At 45.1% G+C, this 19,068-nt stretch overlaps 1 protein-coding gene across 4 annotated transcripts in view; it reads left to right on the top strand.

Annotated features, from left to right (window-relative positions):
• DOK4 (docking protein 4) overlaps positions 1-19,068 on the top strand; it is a 78,422-nt gene that overhangs the window by 40,427 nt on the left and 18,927 nt on the right. For all 4 annotated transcript variants that reach the window (XM_081336108.1, XM_081336110.1, XM_081336109.1 and 1 more), the window contains exon 3: positions 18,089-18,196. In XM_081336108.1, coding sequence (XP_081192234.1) covers positions 18,089-18,196 — 108 coding nt within the window. The remainder of the gene's footprint in view (positions 1-18,088; positions 18,197-19,068) is intronic.

The raw sequence follows: 19,068 nt of genomic DNA on the forward strand, positions 1-19,068 counted from the left end.
AAGGATGGAGCTTTTCTTGTTTGTGCAGCCGGCTTGCTGACATGCTGTGGACCGGTGCTGGTCCACAGATCGGGAGTCGGGGGGGCCTGCTCTAGATAGACCTATGAAGTGACTTGAGATGCTGCGGCTCCTTGACTGTGTTCACACAGCACACAGTGGCCAAAGATGATCAAGTTGCAGCTCATCAAGATGGCCTTGGCCATTTGACATGCTGGAACAATGATTTGTATCTCCGTATTGTATGGGACGCGGTGGCTCAGTGGGTTAGAACGCTGAGCTTGTCGATCAGAAGATCGGCAGTTTGGCGGGTCGAATTCCAAGTGCCGCATAGCAGAGCGAGCGCCTGTTACTCATCCCAGCTTCTGCCAACCTAGCAGTTCGAAAGCACGTAAAAATGCAAGTAGAAAAATAGGGACCACTCCGGTGGGAAGGTAACAGCGTTTCGTGCGCCTTTGGCATCTAGTCAGGCCGGCCACATGACCACGGAGACGTCCTCGGACAAGTGCTGGCTCTTCGGCTTTGAAACAGAGATGAGCACCGGCCCCTAGAGTTGGAAACGACTAGCACGCATGTGTGGGGGAACCTTTACCTTTACCTATCGTATGGCAGTTGAGCATTACAACTCTGCTTTCCTGTCTCTATTCCTAAAAAGTCAGCCGATCCAGATGGCTCCTTCCCCTCCAGAACCCCGACACTCTGAAGCTTCCTCTTTCTGCTGCATATTTGAGATGGACAGTGATGAATGTTTATAAGTATTTATACGTAAGGCTGTAGGTATATACTTATGTTGTATATACCATGTTTATATGTGTGTTATGTATGTGTACAACTTTTGAGAGCAGGCAACAGAATTTCATGTTTAATGCGTGCCAGTGTGCCCACGGTAAAAAAATGACAATAAAGGTTACCTATCTTAAGGCCGCAAATGCACTTTTGACCTATCCAGTGAGATTGGGTCTGTCTACTGGAGTAAGAGAGCCCGGCATGATGGCTCAGAGGCTTCCAAAGAGAGCTGCAGAAGAGGATCTCATGAAGCCGAATGTCAGCCCTTTCTGCTGAGACCTCCATTTTTTTTTAAAACAGGGGTTGAACCAAGATCACATGAAGTGTTAATGCCACTTTATAAGGCCTTGGTAAGGCCACACTTGGAATACTGCAGCCAGTTTTGGTCGCCACGATGTAAAAAGATGTTGAGACTCTAGAAAGAGTGCAGAGAAGAGCAACAAAGATGATCAGGGGACTGGAGGCTAAAACATATAAGGAACGGTTGCTGGAATTGGGTATGTCTAGTCCAGGGTTCAGCAACCTGAAACAGTGAAAGAGCCACTCGAAACCGGTTCCCTCACAAAAGGAAAATCTGGGAGCCGCAAAAAATGTGTGCGCATGTGCGTACATGCGTGCATGCGCAGAACAGGGTTGGACTGAAGAGTGGAGCCAAGGCGAGATATGCACCTACCCTGCATATTTGAATTGATTGGTTGAACTTTTTTAGTCCCACTTTTTTTTTTTTTGGACTGCACATGGCAGAGGACTGGGAGCCGCAGGAGACGGCTGAAATAGCCGCATGCGGCTCCGAAGCCACGGGTTGCAGACCTGTGGTCTAGTCTAATGAAGAGAAGGACGAGGGGGGACATGATAGCAGTCTTCCAATATCTCAGGGGCTGCCACAAAGAAGAGGGGGGTCAAGCTATTCTCCAAAGCACCAAAGGCAGGACAAGAAGCAACGGATGGAAACTAAGCAAATTTCCTGATACTTAGGACACATCAGTGGAACAACCTGCCTCCAGAAATTGTGAATGCTCCAACCCTGGAAGTTTTTAACAAGAGATTAGACAACAATTTGTCTGAAATGGTATAGGGCAGGGGTCTTCAAACTTGGCCCTTTTATGACTTGTGGACTTCAACTCCCAGAATTCCTGAGCCAGCTGTGCTGGCACAGGAATTCTGGGAGTTGAAGTCCACAAGTCATAAAAGGGCCAAGTTTGAAGACCCCTGGCATAGGGTTTCCTGCCAGAGCAGGGGGTTGGACTAGAAGACCTCCAAGGTCCCTTCCAGCTCTGTTATTCTGTTATCCCAATGACAGGGAGATGGCCAAAAAGTGGCACAACATCTCTGCATTTTCACCTGCCATCTTGCAGCATTTTGCAAAATCAAGGTCAATTATCCTCTGCTTTGGGGGTACCTGCAAAATCAGGAGACAGGACCCCTGCCCAGACAGGTTGCTGGGCCTTTCCTTAAGCCGCAGAAATTCCTGAGTAGCAAGAGAAGAGAGATTTCCGAGGGAACTGAGGGGGAGAGTGGAGCCATCCAGGGCCGCTTACCTAAGGCAAAATTTCTTTCGGGTCCTCCCAGCTCACTCTTTATTCACGCAGGTAGGCAATATCCAGAGCTGCAAATGCTCTTTCCCAGGCTCTGTTTGCTGAACCAGCGCTCTCCAAAAGCTGAACCAGCCCCATGGCTTGCTCCTAAGGAGAGGGAAGGAAACCTCCTCCGTGGGGATGGACCGTGTTGCTGCTGGATCCCACGGGAAGCATCTTCCGGGAAGCTCCTACAAGCCGGGCAGCTGGCAGCTGGCCTGGCCTTTGAAGTCCCTGATTGAGGCTCGGCTTGCAGACGCTTGGTTGAAAGGTGTTTCCTTTTTAGAAAAGGGTCTTTTCAAAGGATCCGAGCTGGCTGGGCTGGGGGAGTGTGCTTGCCGGAAACACTGCTGCAGGGACTGGGTTTAATGTCTGGCAGAGCTTTGGAGAAGGAACGGCTTCCTATTCAATCAGCATAGAGCTGGAAGGGACCTTGGAGGTCATCTAGTCCACCCCCTGCTCAAGCAGGAGACTCTATACCATTTCAGACAAGTGACTGTCCAGTCTCTTCTGAAAAGCCTCCAGTGATGAAGCACCTACAACTTTGGAAGGCAAAGCAGTTCCACTGGTTAATTGTTCTCTCTGTCAGGAAGTTTCTCCTTAATTCCAGGTTGCTTCTCTCCTTGATTAGTTTCCATCCGTCGTTTCTTGTCTTGCCTTCTGGTGCTCTGGAAAATAAGTCGACCCCTTCCTCTTTGAGGCAGCCCCTCGAATACTGAACTATTGCTGTCATGTCCCCCCTAGTCCTTCTCTTCTCTAGACTGGCCATACCCAGTTCCTGCAACCATTCTTCCTCTGTTTTAGTCTCCAGGCCTTTAAGCATCTTAGTTGCTCTTCTCTGCCCTTTTTCCAAAGTCTCAACATCTAATTCTGGGCAACCAACTGTAGTATATTTTATACCGGGGTTCCTTCTGCAGATGTTTGCAGCAATATAGTAGTTTCCCCCCCCTCTCGAACTGTGTTTCCTTGAAAATTTGGAATTGGGTTGAGAGTGCTACTTTCCCTGGTTTCTCTTCTCAAACATCTATGCCTCTCTTTCTCAAATCTGGCAATTTTAAGATGCGTGGCCTTTCAGCTGCCAGAATTCCTCAGCCTCCCTGTGCGATGGCCGGGGAATTCTGGGAATTGAAGTAAAATGCTGAATGGTCAGTTGAGTTGAATTGAAGCCGAATGGTGGTCTTCATTTACAGAAGTGCTTCTCAGTCTCAGCAACTTGAAAATTTAGCACGAACTTCAGTTCCCAGAATTCTCCCAGCTAGCGTGCCAGTTTGGGAATTCTGGGAACTGAAGGCCACACATCTTAAAAGTTGTCAAGGTTGAGAAACACTGAGCTATACAAATCGAAGTACAGTCCATGCCCTCAATGTTATCCCAAAGTGCCAATGCTAAGAAACCTTTGCAGGACAGATCTATACTAGAAGGGTGTGAAAAAATGTGAATCCGGTGCAGATTTTCTGCACAAAATCACAGACTGATGCAAAGGAATCAGCTGAGAAGTTCCCCCGACATGAGAGGATTCAAATCGCAAAGAACCTTGAAAACAGCCTGGTTCACCTGGGCCCCAGGTGTGCTCCTGTCGACTTTCAGAATAGAGTTGCAAGGATTGATTGAGAGTTCCAGAAGTCGGAGCCCGCCATGATGGGGACTGTAGCCTCCTCAGCAATCTGCAGTGATGCCAAAACCACAGCATGCCCTCAAGGACACAAGCTTGCACATGGCCGCTTTAATAAACCGAACATCAACCGTTGGGATATGAGTTCCCAGTATTTGCATAAGGTTATAAAGCACGCCCTTCCCTCTCAGCACTGCAGTTGTTTTTGTGATCACTGCCTCACAATACAGGCATAGCTATGATCCACAAAAAAAGCGGAGGAATGCTTGTCCCGACCTGGATGTTTAGGAAAGAATGACCCTCGACTCCATTCTTTGAAATGAAAGGTTCTTTTACTACAGCCAAGTGTTTACAGCATAAGCAAAGCTGGATCCGAGTATTCCCTGTGCAAAGTTTTCAATTTTCCTCTTTCTCTGGCCCTCCCCCACTCCCCCCTTGGACCAGACCATCAGTGTCCAATAGCATTGGTTTTTGATGTTTTTGGTGCCTTTCGCATTCTGTTCTCAGGCTGTGTCCCCTCGATCAGCCAGTTTATTCTGGATTGACGCATCTGGTTCCTGTCACCCTGTCATTCCTCCCCCCTTTTCTTGCACCTTCCCCTGCCCAATCCTTACTTTCCCAATTGCTTTCACCCCCCCTCCTCCCTAGTATTTTATGGCACATGCCAGCGAAGCAAAGTATGCTGAAGATGGCAGGCCTGACATTCTCTCCCCCCCCAAAAAAAAGATGTTAGTCCTGCAGTTAAAGGAGACACAAAGGAGAGACGGTTACAGTTCAGTTGGACTTACCCAAAACTCAAGATGGCAGCCCTGATGGTTAGTCTCTAAGGTGTCGTGAAACGATCTGGTTTCTAACTGGCTGTCTAAAGCAGAAGCGGTCAGGAGAAGGATCTTCAAATGCAGCTTGTGGCTGCCATCTCGATTTCTTTTTTAACCACACCTTGTGCACACCCCAGCCGTGGAGTCTGAAGTCTGGTTCCCTTAGAAAGCGACAGTTCCTGCTGAGAAAACCAAGCAACTAATGAAGGACAATCCAAGCATTCAGTCAAAAACAATGTATAATGCATGTGTGGAACTAACTGGCTTCCTTTCTGGCTCCAGTCTCTTAATTCAGGGTGGCTTCAGATATTAACGTTCTCAGGTCAACACTGCTGGAGAATCCCATGACTGTGTTTCTCTGTAGGTGAAGGCAGGCGCTTGTAGTAATCGCTGACAAGGGCCAAGAAATTCTGTCAAGCTGGATCTCCTCCTGCTTTCCTGCTTGGCGGATTGGAAAGGTCTGCTGTAGACCCTCCCTACAGACCATAATACATTAAAACCAGAAGAGACTGGACAATCATTTGTCTGAAATGGTATAGGGTCTCCTGCTCGAGCAGGGGGCTGGACTAGAAGACCTCCAAGGTCCCGTCCTATTCAGATTCTATTCTATTCTATTCTATTCTATTCTATTCTATTCTATTCTATTCTATTCTATTCTATTCTATTCTATTCTATTCTATTCTATTCTATTCTATTCTATTCTATTCTATTCTATTCTATTCTCTATTCATTCCATTCTTCTCTTCTCTTCAGTCCATTCTCCTATTCTATTCTGTTCTGTTCTGTTCTATATTCTATTGCACTCCACTCCGCTCCATTCCATTCCGTTCCATTCCATTCCGTTCCGTTCCATTCCATTCCATTCCATTCCATTCCATTCCATTCTATTCTATTCTATTCTATTCTATTCTATTCTATTCTATTCTATTCTATTCTATTCTATTCTATTCTGTATTCTTTTCTGTTCTATATTCTATTCTGTTCTGTTCTGTTCTTGTTCTTGTTCTTGTTCTTGTTCCTATTTCTATTCTATTCTATTCTATTCTATTCTATTCTATTCTATTCTATTCTATTCTATTCTATTCTATTCTATTCTATTCTGTATTCTGTTCTGTTCTATATTCTATTCTGTTCTGTTCTGTTCTTGTTCTTGTTCTTGTTCTTGTTCCTAATTCTATTCTATTCTATTCTATTCTATTCTATTCTATTCTATTCTATTCTATTCTATTCTATTCTATTCTATTCTATTCTATTCTATTCTATTCTATTCTATTCTGTATTCCGTTCCGTTCTATATTCTATTCCAGACATGTCAAACACAAGGCCCGGGGGCCGGATCCGGCCCACGAAGTGGTTTCATGCGGCCCGCGAAGCCATCCTGGAAACAGTGAGGGAACGGCCCCCACTGCCTTGGCCCTGGCCCAGAGACCCTCCTTCTGCCAGAGACCCTCAGATCTGTCCCACTCCTGCCCGGGCCCCCATAGGCACCCTTGATGCAAACGATGTAGAGCTGGCCACGCCCACCCAGTAGGTCATACGTACTCTAGCCACGCCCACCCAGTAGGCCACGCCCACCCTGGCCACACCCACCCAGCCCCTTGAGGGCAACCGCAATGCTGATGCGGCCCTCAATGAAATTGAGTTTGACACCCCTGTTCTATTCTATTCTGTTCTGTTCTGTTCTGTTCCTGTTCCTGTTCCTGTTCCTGTTCCTGTTCCTATTCCTATTCCTATTCCTAATTCTATTCTATTCCACTCCACTCCGCTCCACTCCCTCCTGTGTTGAAGCCTTTGGGCCAGAGGACTGTGCTAGTATATCAAGAGAGTTTGTCTAGGACTGTCTCCATGCCATTCCCGAGATGGATGCTCTCTATAGTTCTCTTCTGTCTTTTGGATTATTTGTTTCTCCTGAGACTGATGGGAGCTGCTGTCACCACAAACAAAGCTCTCATCCTTGGAGAAATGCTATCGAAGTAAGATCATAGGAGATATTTTTGCTGCAGCCCGGATAGGTCAATATATCAGTCTCTGTCTCCCAATAGAAGGGAACCCAGCCCTTCTTTTTGTCTGGCATAGGGGCCTCTAAATTGGGCTACTCTAAGACTTGTGGACTTCAGCTCCCAGAATTCCCCAGCCAGCCAGCCTATCTGGGTCCTGCAGATGACAGCGTTTAACTACCTGTTCAGCATGCCTCTGTGCCAGATAGGTAAAGAAGTCGAGGGCAAGCATGGTATTCGGTGTCAACCTCCCTCTGTGTAGAGGGAAGAGGGAATGGCCTTGCAGCACTGGAGGAAATGCCATTATCAAGACAAGCATCAGATAAGAGGGGCTGGAGCCCGGGCCAAGAACATAATGAGAAAACATCTTGTTCACATGAAAATAAAGCAAGGAGGGAGTCCGTGTGTGTAAGCACATTCAAACTTGCAAGATTCTGTGACACTAAAAGTAATCCTGATCCATACGGCATTGGTCTTTTAGTCTGTCTATTTCATAGGGATAACATCAATTTATAAGTCTCGGTGATTTTCTGCCTGTCTCACTTTATTTGCATGAGAACCAAAGGGGCTTTTAAAGATACTTCCTCAAATTATATTCTGAGCTGAACTCTGGGCTTTGCAGAACAAGGCCACAGAAAACAAGCCAGGGTTAAAAAGTGCTTAGCATGCAGCACAGGTACAATTTTAAGCATCTAACCTGGTTAAGTGTGCTGGGTCTACCCTGCTGATGTCTGCACGGGGAAGTGGGCTTAGCATATTTCTTTCTCCTGTGTATTGTTACTTCAGATAATTGATGATTGTCTTTCAGCGCCATATTTTGTCCAATCAGATCTATCAAGCTGGCTTTTTCCCCGCAAATAATTTGTCGTCTTGATATGAAGGGGAATATCTGTTCCAGTCTAAGCTTTAATTTGCTTCAGTTATTATGTAGAGCAGTGTTTCTCAACCTTGGCAAGTTTAAGATGGGTGGACTTCAACTCCCAAAATGCATTTGGGGACATCAGCATGGAGACGTCCAGTGTAAGCCTAGTAATTCCATGGTGCTGCCTTCTGACTACAGATAGTCCTCGACTTACGACCACAATCGAGTGCAAAAGTTCTGTTGTTAAGTGACACATTTGTTAAGTGAGCTTTGCCTCATTTTACCACCTTCCTTGCCACAGTTGCTAAGTGAATCACTGCAGTTGATAAGTTAGTAACACGGTTGTTAAGTGAATCTGGCTTCCCCCATTGACTTTGCTTGTCAGAAGGCTGCAAAAGGGGATCACGTGACCCCCGGGACGCTGCGACCATTATAAATATGAACCAGCTGCCAAGCATCTGAATTTTTATCACGTGATCATGGGGATGCTGCTGTCATGGTTCCGACAGATGACACTCTTCAAAGAACTTTGAGGCATTGTTTACCTTAAAGGATCTTTATTCGAGTAGCATAATATTGGCACTTACATAATCAAAGCCAAAAACCGAATTCCCCTCCCCTGGACACATAGTATCAAAGCACAATTCCCTCCTTCAATTTACAGTCATAAATCACATTCCCCAATTAGTTTGAAGCACGGGCTTACCTTCCAGCTCTCCAGCCCGCCAATTCTTTATCATCTCTTATTTCAACAACCTTGGTTCTCATGCTAAGCTCAGGGTTGTTATGCCTAGCTGGACTCTCATGCACATCCCCCACTTCCCCAGCATCATCTAACTCTAAAAGCGAAAAGGTAAAAAATGGCTACATTTCCATCTGTTGTCAGTGCAGAAACGTCCGATGTTAGCAGTGTTGACATCTGCAAAGGTGGTAACTGCGAAAAAAGGTCATAAGCCACTTTTTTCAGTGCTGTTGTAACTTTGAACAGTCACTAAATGAACTGTTGTAAGCCGAGGACTACCTGTCGTGTGGTGATCAGATGGCTTTCTCACCCAGCCTGGATTCCTCCCTTCCCCCAGCACTTTTGACCTTCCTTCTGGAGACCCCAAGAAGGCGAAAACTTTGAAGCTGCAGGTCAGGTGCCCCTGCGGTTGGCAACCTTCACTTCTCCAGTAGACTAATTGCTTTCTTTCCTTAATGGACTGAGCATCCTATGAATAAAACAGACTCAAGGAGGTTTGCAAATGGACAGCGTCAGCACGTCCAGGCAGCCAAAGTTGGTCTAGGAAAGAGAAGTCAAGGAGTGGAGGTTGGGAGCAGGTTTCTGGCAGGCTAAAGTCACCACGCTGAGTCTCACTCATTTTGGCCACGTCAGGTGGGGCAATTCACTGGACAAAGCAATTATGCACTGGAGACAAATTCCTTGTGTGTCCAAACACACTTGGCCAATAAAGACTAAAGAAAGAATTATACTTGGAAGAATTATTGGTAAAGGGAAGCCAGGCCACCAAAGAACACAATGGCTGGACACTATCAAAACAGGCCCCAGCTGGCGCATAGAAGCAGTCCAAGATCAGAAGATGTGGAGAGACCTGGCTCAGAGAATTGCCAAGAGTTGGACACAACTGAATGAATAACTCCGTCATTCTGGTGGGTGGTTGGCCAAAGCTTGGGTTGATGGTTGAGCCCACCCAGGAAAAAGTTGCCATTCCTCTGTCGAGGGCCTGCCGCCAGCTGGGTAAATGGTTGGTTTTGGAGGTGTAGAAAACAAAGGCCCAATCCTGATTAATCTGTAGCCTGCTGGTGCAGCCTCTGGGTTTTGTTTCATGCCCTTCAGGGGTCTCTCCAAATCCTGATTATGGTCCCGGGGCGCTGTCAGCCAGGCGAATCCTTCTGCTTGCGCTGCAAGGAAAATGCCACGATTTCCTTCTGTGACGGATCAATTCTTTATGAATGAAGGAAAACAAAGGCCGGCTACACGTCTCAGAAGCAGCGTTTGTGCTGCGGATGATGTTGGAGATGGGCCCACAGGGTCTCCTCTCAAATCCCCCTTCAAGCACAGGGTGCTGGGGGAATTGGGGAACAGCCGTGCTTTCTCACCAGGTTGCTGCTGGGGAGAATAAAATTAGGAGACCCCCCCTTCTCATAAAGGTGTCCTTCGGCTTCAAGAGAAGGACGAGGGTATAAATGAGACATCCTCAAAAGCAAATGAAAAATCCACAAGGATTTTAAGACAACCACAAGGAGGAATTGTAACTATGGAGCGGAGATTACTCTGGCACCATTTCCCAGCATTTTGAGGTGAGCCACAGGTGCACATCCTATACTGTTTACCAAATGGTAAAGTTAAAATGGACCTTAAGGTTTCATCCTAATTGATCTGGTGACTTAATGCAGGGCTTTTCAACCAGTGGTACGGGTACCACCTGTGGTACATTGGCACCCGGGAGGTGGTACGCAACCATCCTAGAAAAGTGGTAGCGGGGGAGGGGAATGAGCTGAACCGGTAGTAGCACCGCACAAGCCTGAGCGAGAGATGGCTGGAGCTGCAGGGCTGTCAGGGCTCAGTGGAAGCGCTAGGATCAGTGCCAGGATCCAGCTGGAGCTCGGCACTGATCCTGGTGCTTCTGCTGAGCCCAGAAGAAGCGCCAATCAGCTGGAATGTTGCAGCATCTCCAGGTCTTGTGATTTACATTCAGATGCATGGCAACTGCTTCATATTTATGATGGTCACAGTGTCCCAGGGTCATGTGAAGTGACCAAAACCTGCTGCAACCACCCAGCAGACGGGAGGAATACAAACCGAACACCCCCCACCCCACCCCCGCTGCCAATCCTCAACAGAAATGCTCACAACAACGAAAACCTCAAACAGGAGGAAGAGCGCCGCCGGGCAGGCAAGCAGGCGTCTTGCTCGGCTGTGGCTTGGGGGGCACTTTTTTCAGTGCCATTGTAACTTCGAACAGTCACTAAGCGAACTGTTGTAAGTCGAGGACTACCGGTACTTCATCCCTTTTTTCCTTTTTTTTTTTTGGTCATCACGTTTTTGACCCCTTGCTAGGCGACTGGTGGTGCTCGGATGTTGCCCTATCCTAAAAGTGGTACAATGGGTGAAAAGGTTGAAAAGCCCTGACTTAATGGATGCCTCCTAATGGTTTTCTTGGGAGGGATGCAGTTGTGGCTTGCCATAATCTTCATCTGGTGGAGCCTAAACCCTGCGATTTCCTGGGAAGCTCCCTTCCAAATACTAACCGGGTCCAAATCTTCTGAGACCAGACAAGGTTGGAGAGATATTGCCATCTACTGAAGCCAAACAGACCTATCCGGATTTTTTTTTTGTGGTGTTGTTGTTTTTGAGTCACGCCACCCTTCCACATATGTGATATGCTCGTGTGTGATGTGCTTGTACCCCTAAGGTGGCTCTTCACCACCAGAAGGTTGTCCATCCCTGCTGTGAAGCTGGATGTCCTCCACCCATCCTGGACTACAGCCAGTCCTAGATTTACAACAGTTTGCTTAGTGGTCGTTCAAACGGCACTGGGGAAAGTGACTGATGACCATTTCTCACGCTTACGAATGTTGCAGCATCCCCAGGGTCACGTGGTCAAAATTCAGGCGCTTGGCAACCGCTTCCTATTTCTGACGGTTGCAGCCTCCCGGGATCACGTGATCCCTCTTTGTGACTTTCCGACAATCAAAGTCAACGAGGAAGCCAGGTTCACTTCACAGATGTGTCACTAACTTAACAACGTCAGTGATCCGCTTAACATCTGTCGCAAGAATGTTCGTAAAGTGGGACAGACTCTTGTTAACAACTGTCTCACTTAGCAACAGAAAATTTGGGCTCAGTTGTGGTGGTAAGTTGAGGACCACCTCTACAGCTTGAGTTATTAGCAATTACCTGTTATCCCCAATTCGCTTCCCAGCCAGCCTCCCTCAACTGTTCTGATGGTGATACAGATGTTTTTTGGCATTTCTATTACAGTTGGTAACATATTTATCCAGATGTGTAGACTGGATTTGGCATTGGTATTCTCTTATCAAGTCTGGGATAGGTAGATATTGTTTGATGGTGTTAAAGGTTTCAGCACAGGATGTAAGCTCTTCCACGTAAAGCTGCCTTTTGCAATTGACCGATGGTGATTTTTGTTAATGCAGTGGAATTTAAATGGCGCTCCAGATGTTTTGGGATGGCAGCCAAGACACCTACTGCATTGGTCCTGCCTTTGCTTTCTTTGGCCACGGTCGTTCTGCTTCTATTTGCAGGTCTTTGCATTTGGGGATTTTGCCTGTTCTTTCTCTTCCATTCTGTTGTCTCCAAGAAAGATTTTTTGTTTTTCTTGTTTACAGTTGTTAAGACTGGAGTGTTATGTGGCGTGTGCTTGTCTGAATTCTAGAATCCCAGAGCTATTCATTTTCCATTACTTTGTCTATTTTGTGGCCCCAGCAGTTCTTGCTTGCAGGCAAATGGTATTTCTTGTAGATCTTCCAATGCACCATTGTTGCTATTTTATTAGTCTGTATACTGTTGTTTATAGTCAGTCTGTGTGATCTTCTTGCAGCAGCTAACTCGTTGGTCCACTGTTTCTTCAGCTTCTTTGTAGAGGTGGCATTTTGTGTCTGCCGCTGTTTTCTACAATCTGACTTTGTGTGCATTTATTCTTAAGACTTTTAGTCTTGTGCAGCCAGAATTAGTCCTTCTGTTTTTGTCTTCTGTTTTTCCTGCTCTTAAGGCATTGCCAGGCCATGTTGTTATCTGCTTTGCCTGGTAGTTTTTCTTGACGTACTGGCGATGTATAATTTGCCTTGCCATGTGTCTTCTCTATTCCTCATTTGATCTTTCTTGTAGGCCAGCTCGATCTCTCTGATACACAGTAAACCTTCAGTGCATTATCTTCACTGTCCTTCAGATATTCTTCAATGCCCTTTTTTCGTCTTCAGCAGCCTGGTGTTCTTGCAAGATTCTACACTCACCTATTTCCCTTGATAGGTAGAGTTCATCAACGTTGCTCTGAGGATGAAGGGCATGATTCATTGTCATTATTTTTCTGGTCTTCCTATCCAGGGCTTTTAGTTCTCCCTAAATCCAGCCCTGGAGGAAGGTTGTCCATAGGGTCGCAATGAGTCGGACACGACTTCGCAGCTAACAACAACAACAAAAATCCAGCCCACTGTTCCAGCTGTTTAATGACTGGAATTGCCCAGGTATCAATTGCCTTGATAGTATTTCTGGATTTAAAGATCTTCTTCACTCTCACTCTTCTGATGTATTCACTACTCAGCTTCTTCTGTGTGTTTGATGTTGTCAGCTTGAAGGATGACCCAGTATTTGTATCGTCTTGATATTATTTCTATAGGGCATCTTGATTCCTTTAATTTTCACTATTTTTTCCCTGTTGATGGTGAGGATGGCCTCTTTGTCCAATCTGAACTCTGTTGCAGTATCTTGAGTGACTATACTGTATAGACAGCAATGAGCAGAGATTCTATTTCATACGGTGTTTTTCCATACAGCTTCAGATCATCTGTGATATTTTGAGATGATATTTTTATATTTAAGAGCCATGGCCTGACTTGTTCAGTATTGTTGACAGAGGAATCAGTGCGATGACAAACAGTAGTGGTGATAGTGAGTTTCCTTGAAAGATTCCTCTCTTGATCTTAACCTCTATCAGTCTATCACCCTTGACCAGCAACCATGTCTTCTATTGCACCATCAATCTTTGCACAAAGCTTCTGATGGTTCTACTGACCCCTGTTATTACTAGGCACATGATTATCCAATGTCTCCTTGTAATCAATGCAAGCTACATTCAAGTTGGCCTTCCTTCTCTTGCAGTTTTCCAAAATCATCTTGTCAACTAGGAGCTGATCTTTTGTTCCTCTGCTGTTTGAGAGGTTTCCTTTGTGCTCAGGTGGAAAGAACTTGTTTTCAACTAGATGCTGTTGAACTACATCAGGTACCACACCAGTTAGCAATTTGAAAGTTGGTGGTATGCAGCTAATTGCCCTGTAGTTTCCTGGCACTGCCCCTTTTCGTTGAACCATAGGGCTGAAAGGGACCTCAGAGGTCTTCTAGTCCAATCCCCTGCCCAAAGCAGGAGTCCTTATACCACCCCAGACAAATGGATGTACAATCTTTTCTTTGAAAACATCCAGTGAGATTCGTTTTGTTGGATCCTTCATTATCAGGAATGTTTTGCCAGGAACTTCCGGTGGCTCCGCGGCGACGGAGGGAGCCTTCCCGGGCTGCCCGCGGCTCAGCTGTTGTTTTTTTCGCCCGAAACAGCGCCGATCAGCTGTTCGGGCGAATCCGAAGCCCCCTCCTCGGGAGAAGAGGAGGGGGCGAGCTCCCAGGTAGGGGTAGAGTTCTCCAGGGCCGCCTGAGCTTATGGCTTGGGCGGCTGAAGGATTGAACTCCCCCGTAGCCTGGGCTGCTCCCAGCTGGCCGTCGCCTCTGCTCCTGATTCTTGGAGCAGAGCCAGCCGTCTGCGACCACCCCTGCCTGAAGGAATGACTATGATTTAAAGGAGCAGGCAGAGCGATACAAGAGGAAATGGTAAAGAGGATTACTATGTTTTACTCTCCAGCTTGATGGACTTTTTTGGATTACAAATCTGAAGTGAAAGTGCGTCATATTTGGTAAAAGATGGCGGCTAAACCACCCCCTAAAACTCTTCGGAGTGCTGGAACTTCTCCCGTGCAACAATCATCATTGCAGGCGCTGCATCCTCCTGATGTATTGACATCAAAGGACTTACAAGATGCTCTTGAAAAACATACCCAGGTAATTTTGGAATCAATTAATATTAGATTTGCACAGATGGAGGAGAAATTGGAGAAATTGGAGGAGAGAATGGAGGAGAGGATGGAACAGAAGCTCAAAGCGATGAGGGTAGACATCTTGACTTCAGTGTGTAAAGTGGCTCGGTGTGTGGAAGAATTGGAGGAAAAGCTAGAAGACTTGACTCAAAAGAATGCTATATTAGAAGCAAAAGTATTGGAGAATGAAAATAAAATGGAAAAGGAACTGTGTCTTGCTGAATATTTCCAGATGCAGTTTGCCATTAGAATTAGAGGCTTAAAGGAGAATACTAAGGAAGATCTAAAGCAGCTGGTTTCTGAGGCTTTTGAAATAGTGTTGAAACAGCCAGCATCTGAAATAAAAGGAGGCATGGACAAAGTGTTTCGTGTGAATTCATGGATTGCCAGACAGAGGAAGTTGCCTAGAGATGTGGTGGTATATTTTGCAAAAAGGGAAACTAGAGATGAAGTTATACAAGCTGCTTATGATACTAAAGTTATGATTGCTAATCAAGAAGTTTTGGTCTTAAAAGAAATTCCTCCAAAGATTCTAAGGAGAAGGAAGGATTTTACATTTCTTGTGCAAGAGCTCAAGCAACGAGATATAAGGTTCAGATGGGAGATCCCAGTGGGGTTGATGGTGACGCACGAAGGTAAAAAGTACCGTTTGGTTACTGTGATGCAAGCGCGTGATTTCTACAATAATGTTTTAAATGCAACGCCATTAACACTTTTGGAAGCTGGAAAGGGATCTGGAGAAGGAGTGCATCAAGAGGCCGAAGATGGTCAGATAGAAGACAACGGTGTTGGAGGAGATCAAGATACAACCTCGTTGGATGAATCTATAAAACAGAGGGTGACGCGTGCTGCTGCAAAACGATCTAAGAAGAGAAAGTAGCAGGAATCGCAGAAGTCTTTGGAACTTTTACGATATAGTCAAGTAGTCAAGTAGGGGAGGGGGGAAAAGATTTGGGTGTAGACGCAATATATTTCTATATTTGGTGGTTTTGTGGAAAGGGTGAGCTTTTTTGGATTAAAGTTCAAGCTTTGTTGGCAATTTTTTTTTTTTTTCTTTTTTGTTGTGTTTGGAATAATTATAGATGTGGTACGGGAAGAGGAACGGTCGATTACAGAAGAGTTGACTTTAAAGTTTTTTGATTTGGGATCCTTGGTTAATTTGGAAAATTATTTGTAAGAATGTTATATCATGGAATGGATAAAATGGATGGAGTTTATTTAGGATAAGTATAGGGTTGAGAAGGGTTTTTTTTTTTCTTTTTCCTTTTTTTTGTTTTTAATATATGTTTAATACTATTAAGGTTTGTTCCATTCTATATAAGCTAGAGAGTGTCCTTTTCTTATTCTAGTTTTTTTTTATATATATATTTAATATTGTTAAGGTTTGTTTTATCCTATATAAGCTAGAGAGTGATGGATTTTAGAATTTATAGTTGTTAGTATATGGTTGCTTAGGTTTGCTTTTTTTTTATATATATATACCTTGTATTCAGCTCTGGGAAGTAGGGGGGGGGAGGGGGGGAGGTAGGGGGGGAGGAGGGAGGGGGGAGGAGGGGAGGTAGGGGGGGAGGAGGGAGGGGGAAGGGGGGTTTTTCAAGGGAAAATTGTATTTTAAAACTTTTCAATAAAAAAAAAAAAAAAAAAAAGGAATGTTTTGCCAGATGTTAATCAGTCTTCAATTTCACCCCCCTTGCAGTGTGTAGTTAAACTACTTAGCAGTGACAAAGTGTAGACCAGTCAGATATTTCAACCAAAAACCATGCACTTCATTTCAGCTGGCACTGATCTTGATCTTCCTTATCCTTTTCTCTACCAATTCTGCTCTTATTGTCTTTCCCCGAAAATAAGACCCAACCGGAAAAGAAGAAAAGAATGATTTTTCAAGATGCTCGTAATATAAGCCCTACCCCCAAAAATAAGCCCCAGTTAAGATCATCAGCCAGACAGATGCATTTATTACCGTATTTTCCCGATTATAAGCCCTAACCGGAAAATAAGACCTAATGGGCCTTTTGGAGCAAAAAATTAATATAAAACCTGGTCTTATTTTCAGGGAAACACGGTACTACCAATTTTTTAACTTCTTTTTTATTCTCATCCATCGCCTTTATCCAAGTTGCAGTCTTGTATTTCTTTGGATTGTCCCATAGCTCAGAACTGCACTGTTTCTTCTTTGTCAGGTGCTGGTTGATGGTTCACTGGAGATTCTGCCTATAGTATGCAATTGGAACTTATTACCATTGTCATCGTTGTTGTTGTTATTGATCATCACACAGTCAGCCAGATGTTCAGACTGGATTTGGCATTTTTGTCTACCTATCGAGTCCTTACCAAGGACCTGGGATAGGCAGATGTGGATATTTGATGGTATTACAGATCTCATCGCAGGATGGAAGCAGTTCCTAGTAACACCGCCTTTTGCAATTGACTAATGGCGAATTTGTCAATGCCGATGATGGTGTTCAAGTGGTGCTCCAGTTGTTTTGGGATTGCACCCAAGGCGCCTATTGGTACTAACCTTGCTTGCCTTTGCCCCAGTCTTTCTATTTCTATTTGTAGGTCTTTGTATTTTGTTATCTTCTCCAGTTCTTTCTCATCTATTCTGCTGCCTCCAGGCACTGCCACATCCGCTATCCAGACTTTTTTGTCTTTCTTATCGACAATTGTTAAGTCCAGGGTGTTATGTGACAGGTATCTGTCTGTTTGAATTCTAAAGTCCCAGAGCAATTAAACTTTTTTCATTTTCTATGACTTTCTCTATTTTATGGTCCCACCCGTTCTTGCTTGCAAGCAAATGATATTTCTTGCAGATCTTCCAATACTCCGCTGTTGCTACTTGTCATGCCGTTGTTCGTAGTTAATCTGGGCAGTCTTCTTGCAGCAGCTTAGCAGGTGGTCCACTGTTTCTTCAGCTTCTTTGCATTGGCGGCACTTGTGGGTTTCCCCTCCCAGAACTCAGCATGCTGGCTGGGGAATTCTGGGAAGAGAAGTCCATGCATCTTAAAGTTACCAAGGTTGAGAAACACTGGTGTAACAGCGTCCCCAGATTTCTGGGAAGGTGAATTGGAAAATGAAACTAGTGCAAAAAAGATTCTGTGAAATTAATGACTTTGGATACACAACGCTTGTGAATCATATGCATGATTCACAATCATATGCATGAAAGCACGCTTAATATTTAGGGCACTTGAAGATTTTTTTTTATTTTTTTTAAAATCCCATTTATATCCCGCCCTTCTCCGAAGACTCAGGGCGGCTTACAATTTAAGCTCAAACCAATGTGCTTAGCAATAGCCTTCATTCTATGTATATGCCTGCTTATTAGGGCTTTTGGGGCCCCCCAAGCAGCATTATTACAAAGTCAGCTTATTGCCCCCAACAATCTGGGTCCTCATTTTACCTACCTCGGAAGGATGGAAGGCTGAGTCAACCTTGATGTTGGAACACCCAACCTATGGCCATGTCAGAATCTCCGTGTAGATGCATAATGCAAATATAATCCTGATATATGTCCAACTCTGCAAGACGGCAGGTGAGACATGGCTTTCTTGAGTTGTACCTTGCTTATATAAACACATCCTCTTTCCTCCTCCTCCCTCCCTTTTCTCTCTTTGACTCAGATTTACCGGCGTTGCTGGCTGGTGTTTCGGAAATCTTCCAGCAAAGGTCCCCAGAGGTTGGAAAAATACCCAGATGAGAAGTCAGTGTGTTTACGCGGGTGCCCAAAGGTAAGATCTCACCAACGTGCTTGATCTAGAACAGCCATTTTCAACTTCCTTCCAGAGGTCTTAGGACTATACCTCACCAGCCGTATCATCCAAACACATCTGGAACAATTACTATTAGCTTTATGAAGCTTTAGTAAGGCCACGTCTGGAATACCACATCCAGTTTGGGTCACCACATTACAGAAAAGATGCTGAGACTTTGGAAAAAGTGCAGAGAAAAGCAACTGAGATGACTAAAGGCCTGGAGATTAAAACATATGAAAAAGCTTGTAGGAATTGGGTATGGCTAGTCTAGACAAAAGGAGGACTGTGGGGACATGATAACTGTTCGAGCATTTGAGGGGCTGCCACAAAGAAGAGGGGGTCAGCTTATTCCCCAAAGCACCAGAAGACAAGACAAGAAACAATGGGTGGAAACTAATCAAGGAGAGAAGCAACCTGGAATTAAGGAGGAATTTCCTAACAGTGAGGCCAGTTAACCATTGGAACATCTTGGCCTTCAAAAGATGTGGGAGCTTCATCACTGGAGGTTTTTAAGAAGAGACTAGACAGCCGCTTGTCTGAAAAGGTATACGATCTTCTGCTTGAGCAGGGGGCTAGACTAGAGGACCTCCAAGGTCCCTTCCAGCTCTATTCTAATTGAGGGAAGGCTCCAGGTTGGGGAACATTGATGGAGGGTTTTGGGGAGCCCCTGCCCCTTTCTGAAAATGGTAGGAGCAGGCAGACTCCTCCTCAGAGCCAATTTGCAATTTGCCTGCTCCAATTCAGCATCATTGCCTCATTCGGTGACATTCTCATTACCATTAAATGCTTCCCTGGGGCACCATTGAGGTTCCTGTGACGGTGCCGGCTGGAAAAACATACTTGCCCAA

This window comes from Vipera berus (genome assembly GCF_964194415.1).
Source record: "Vipera berus genome assembly, chromosome: 10".
In the NCBI taxonomy this organism is placed as follows: domain Eukaryota; kingdom Metazoa; phylum Chordata; class Lepidosauria; order Squamata; family Viperidae; genus Vipera; species Vipera berus.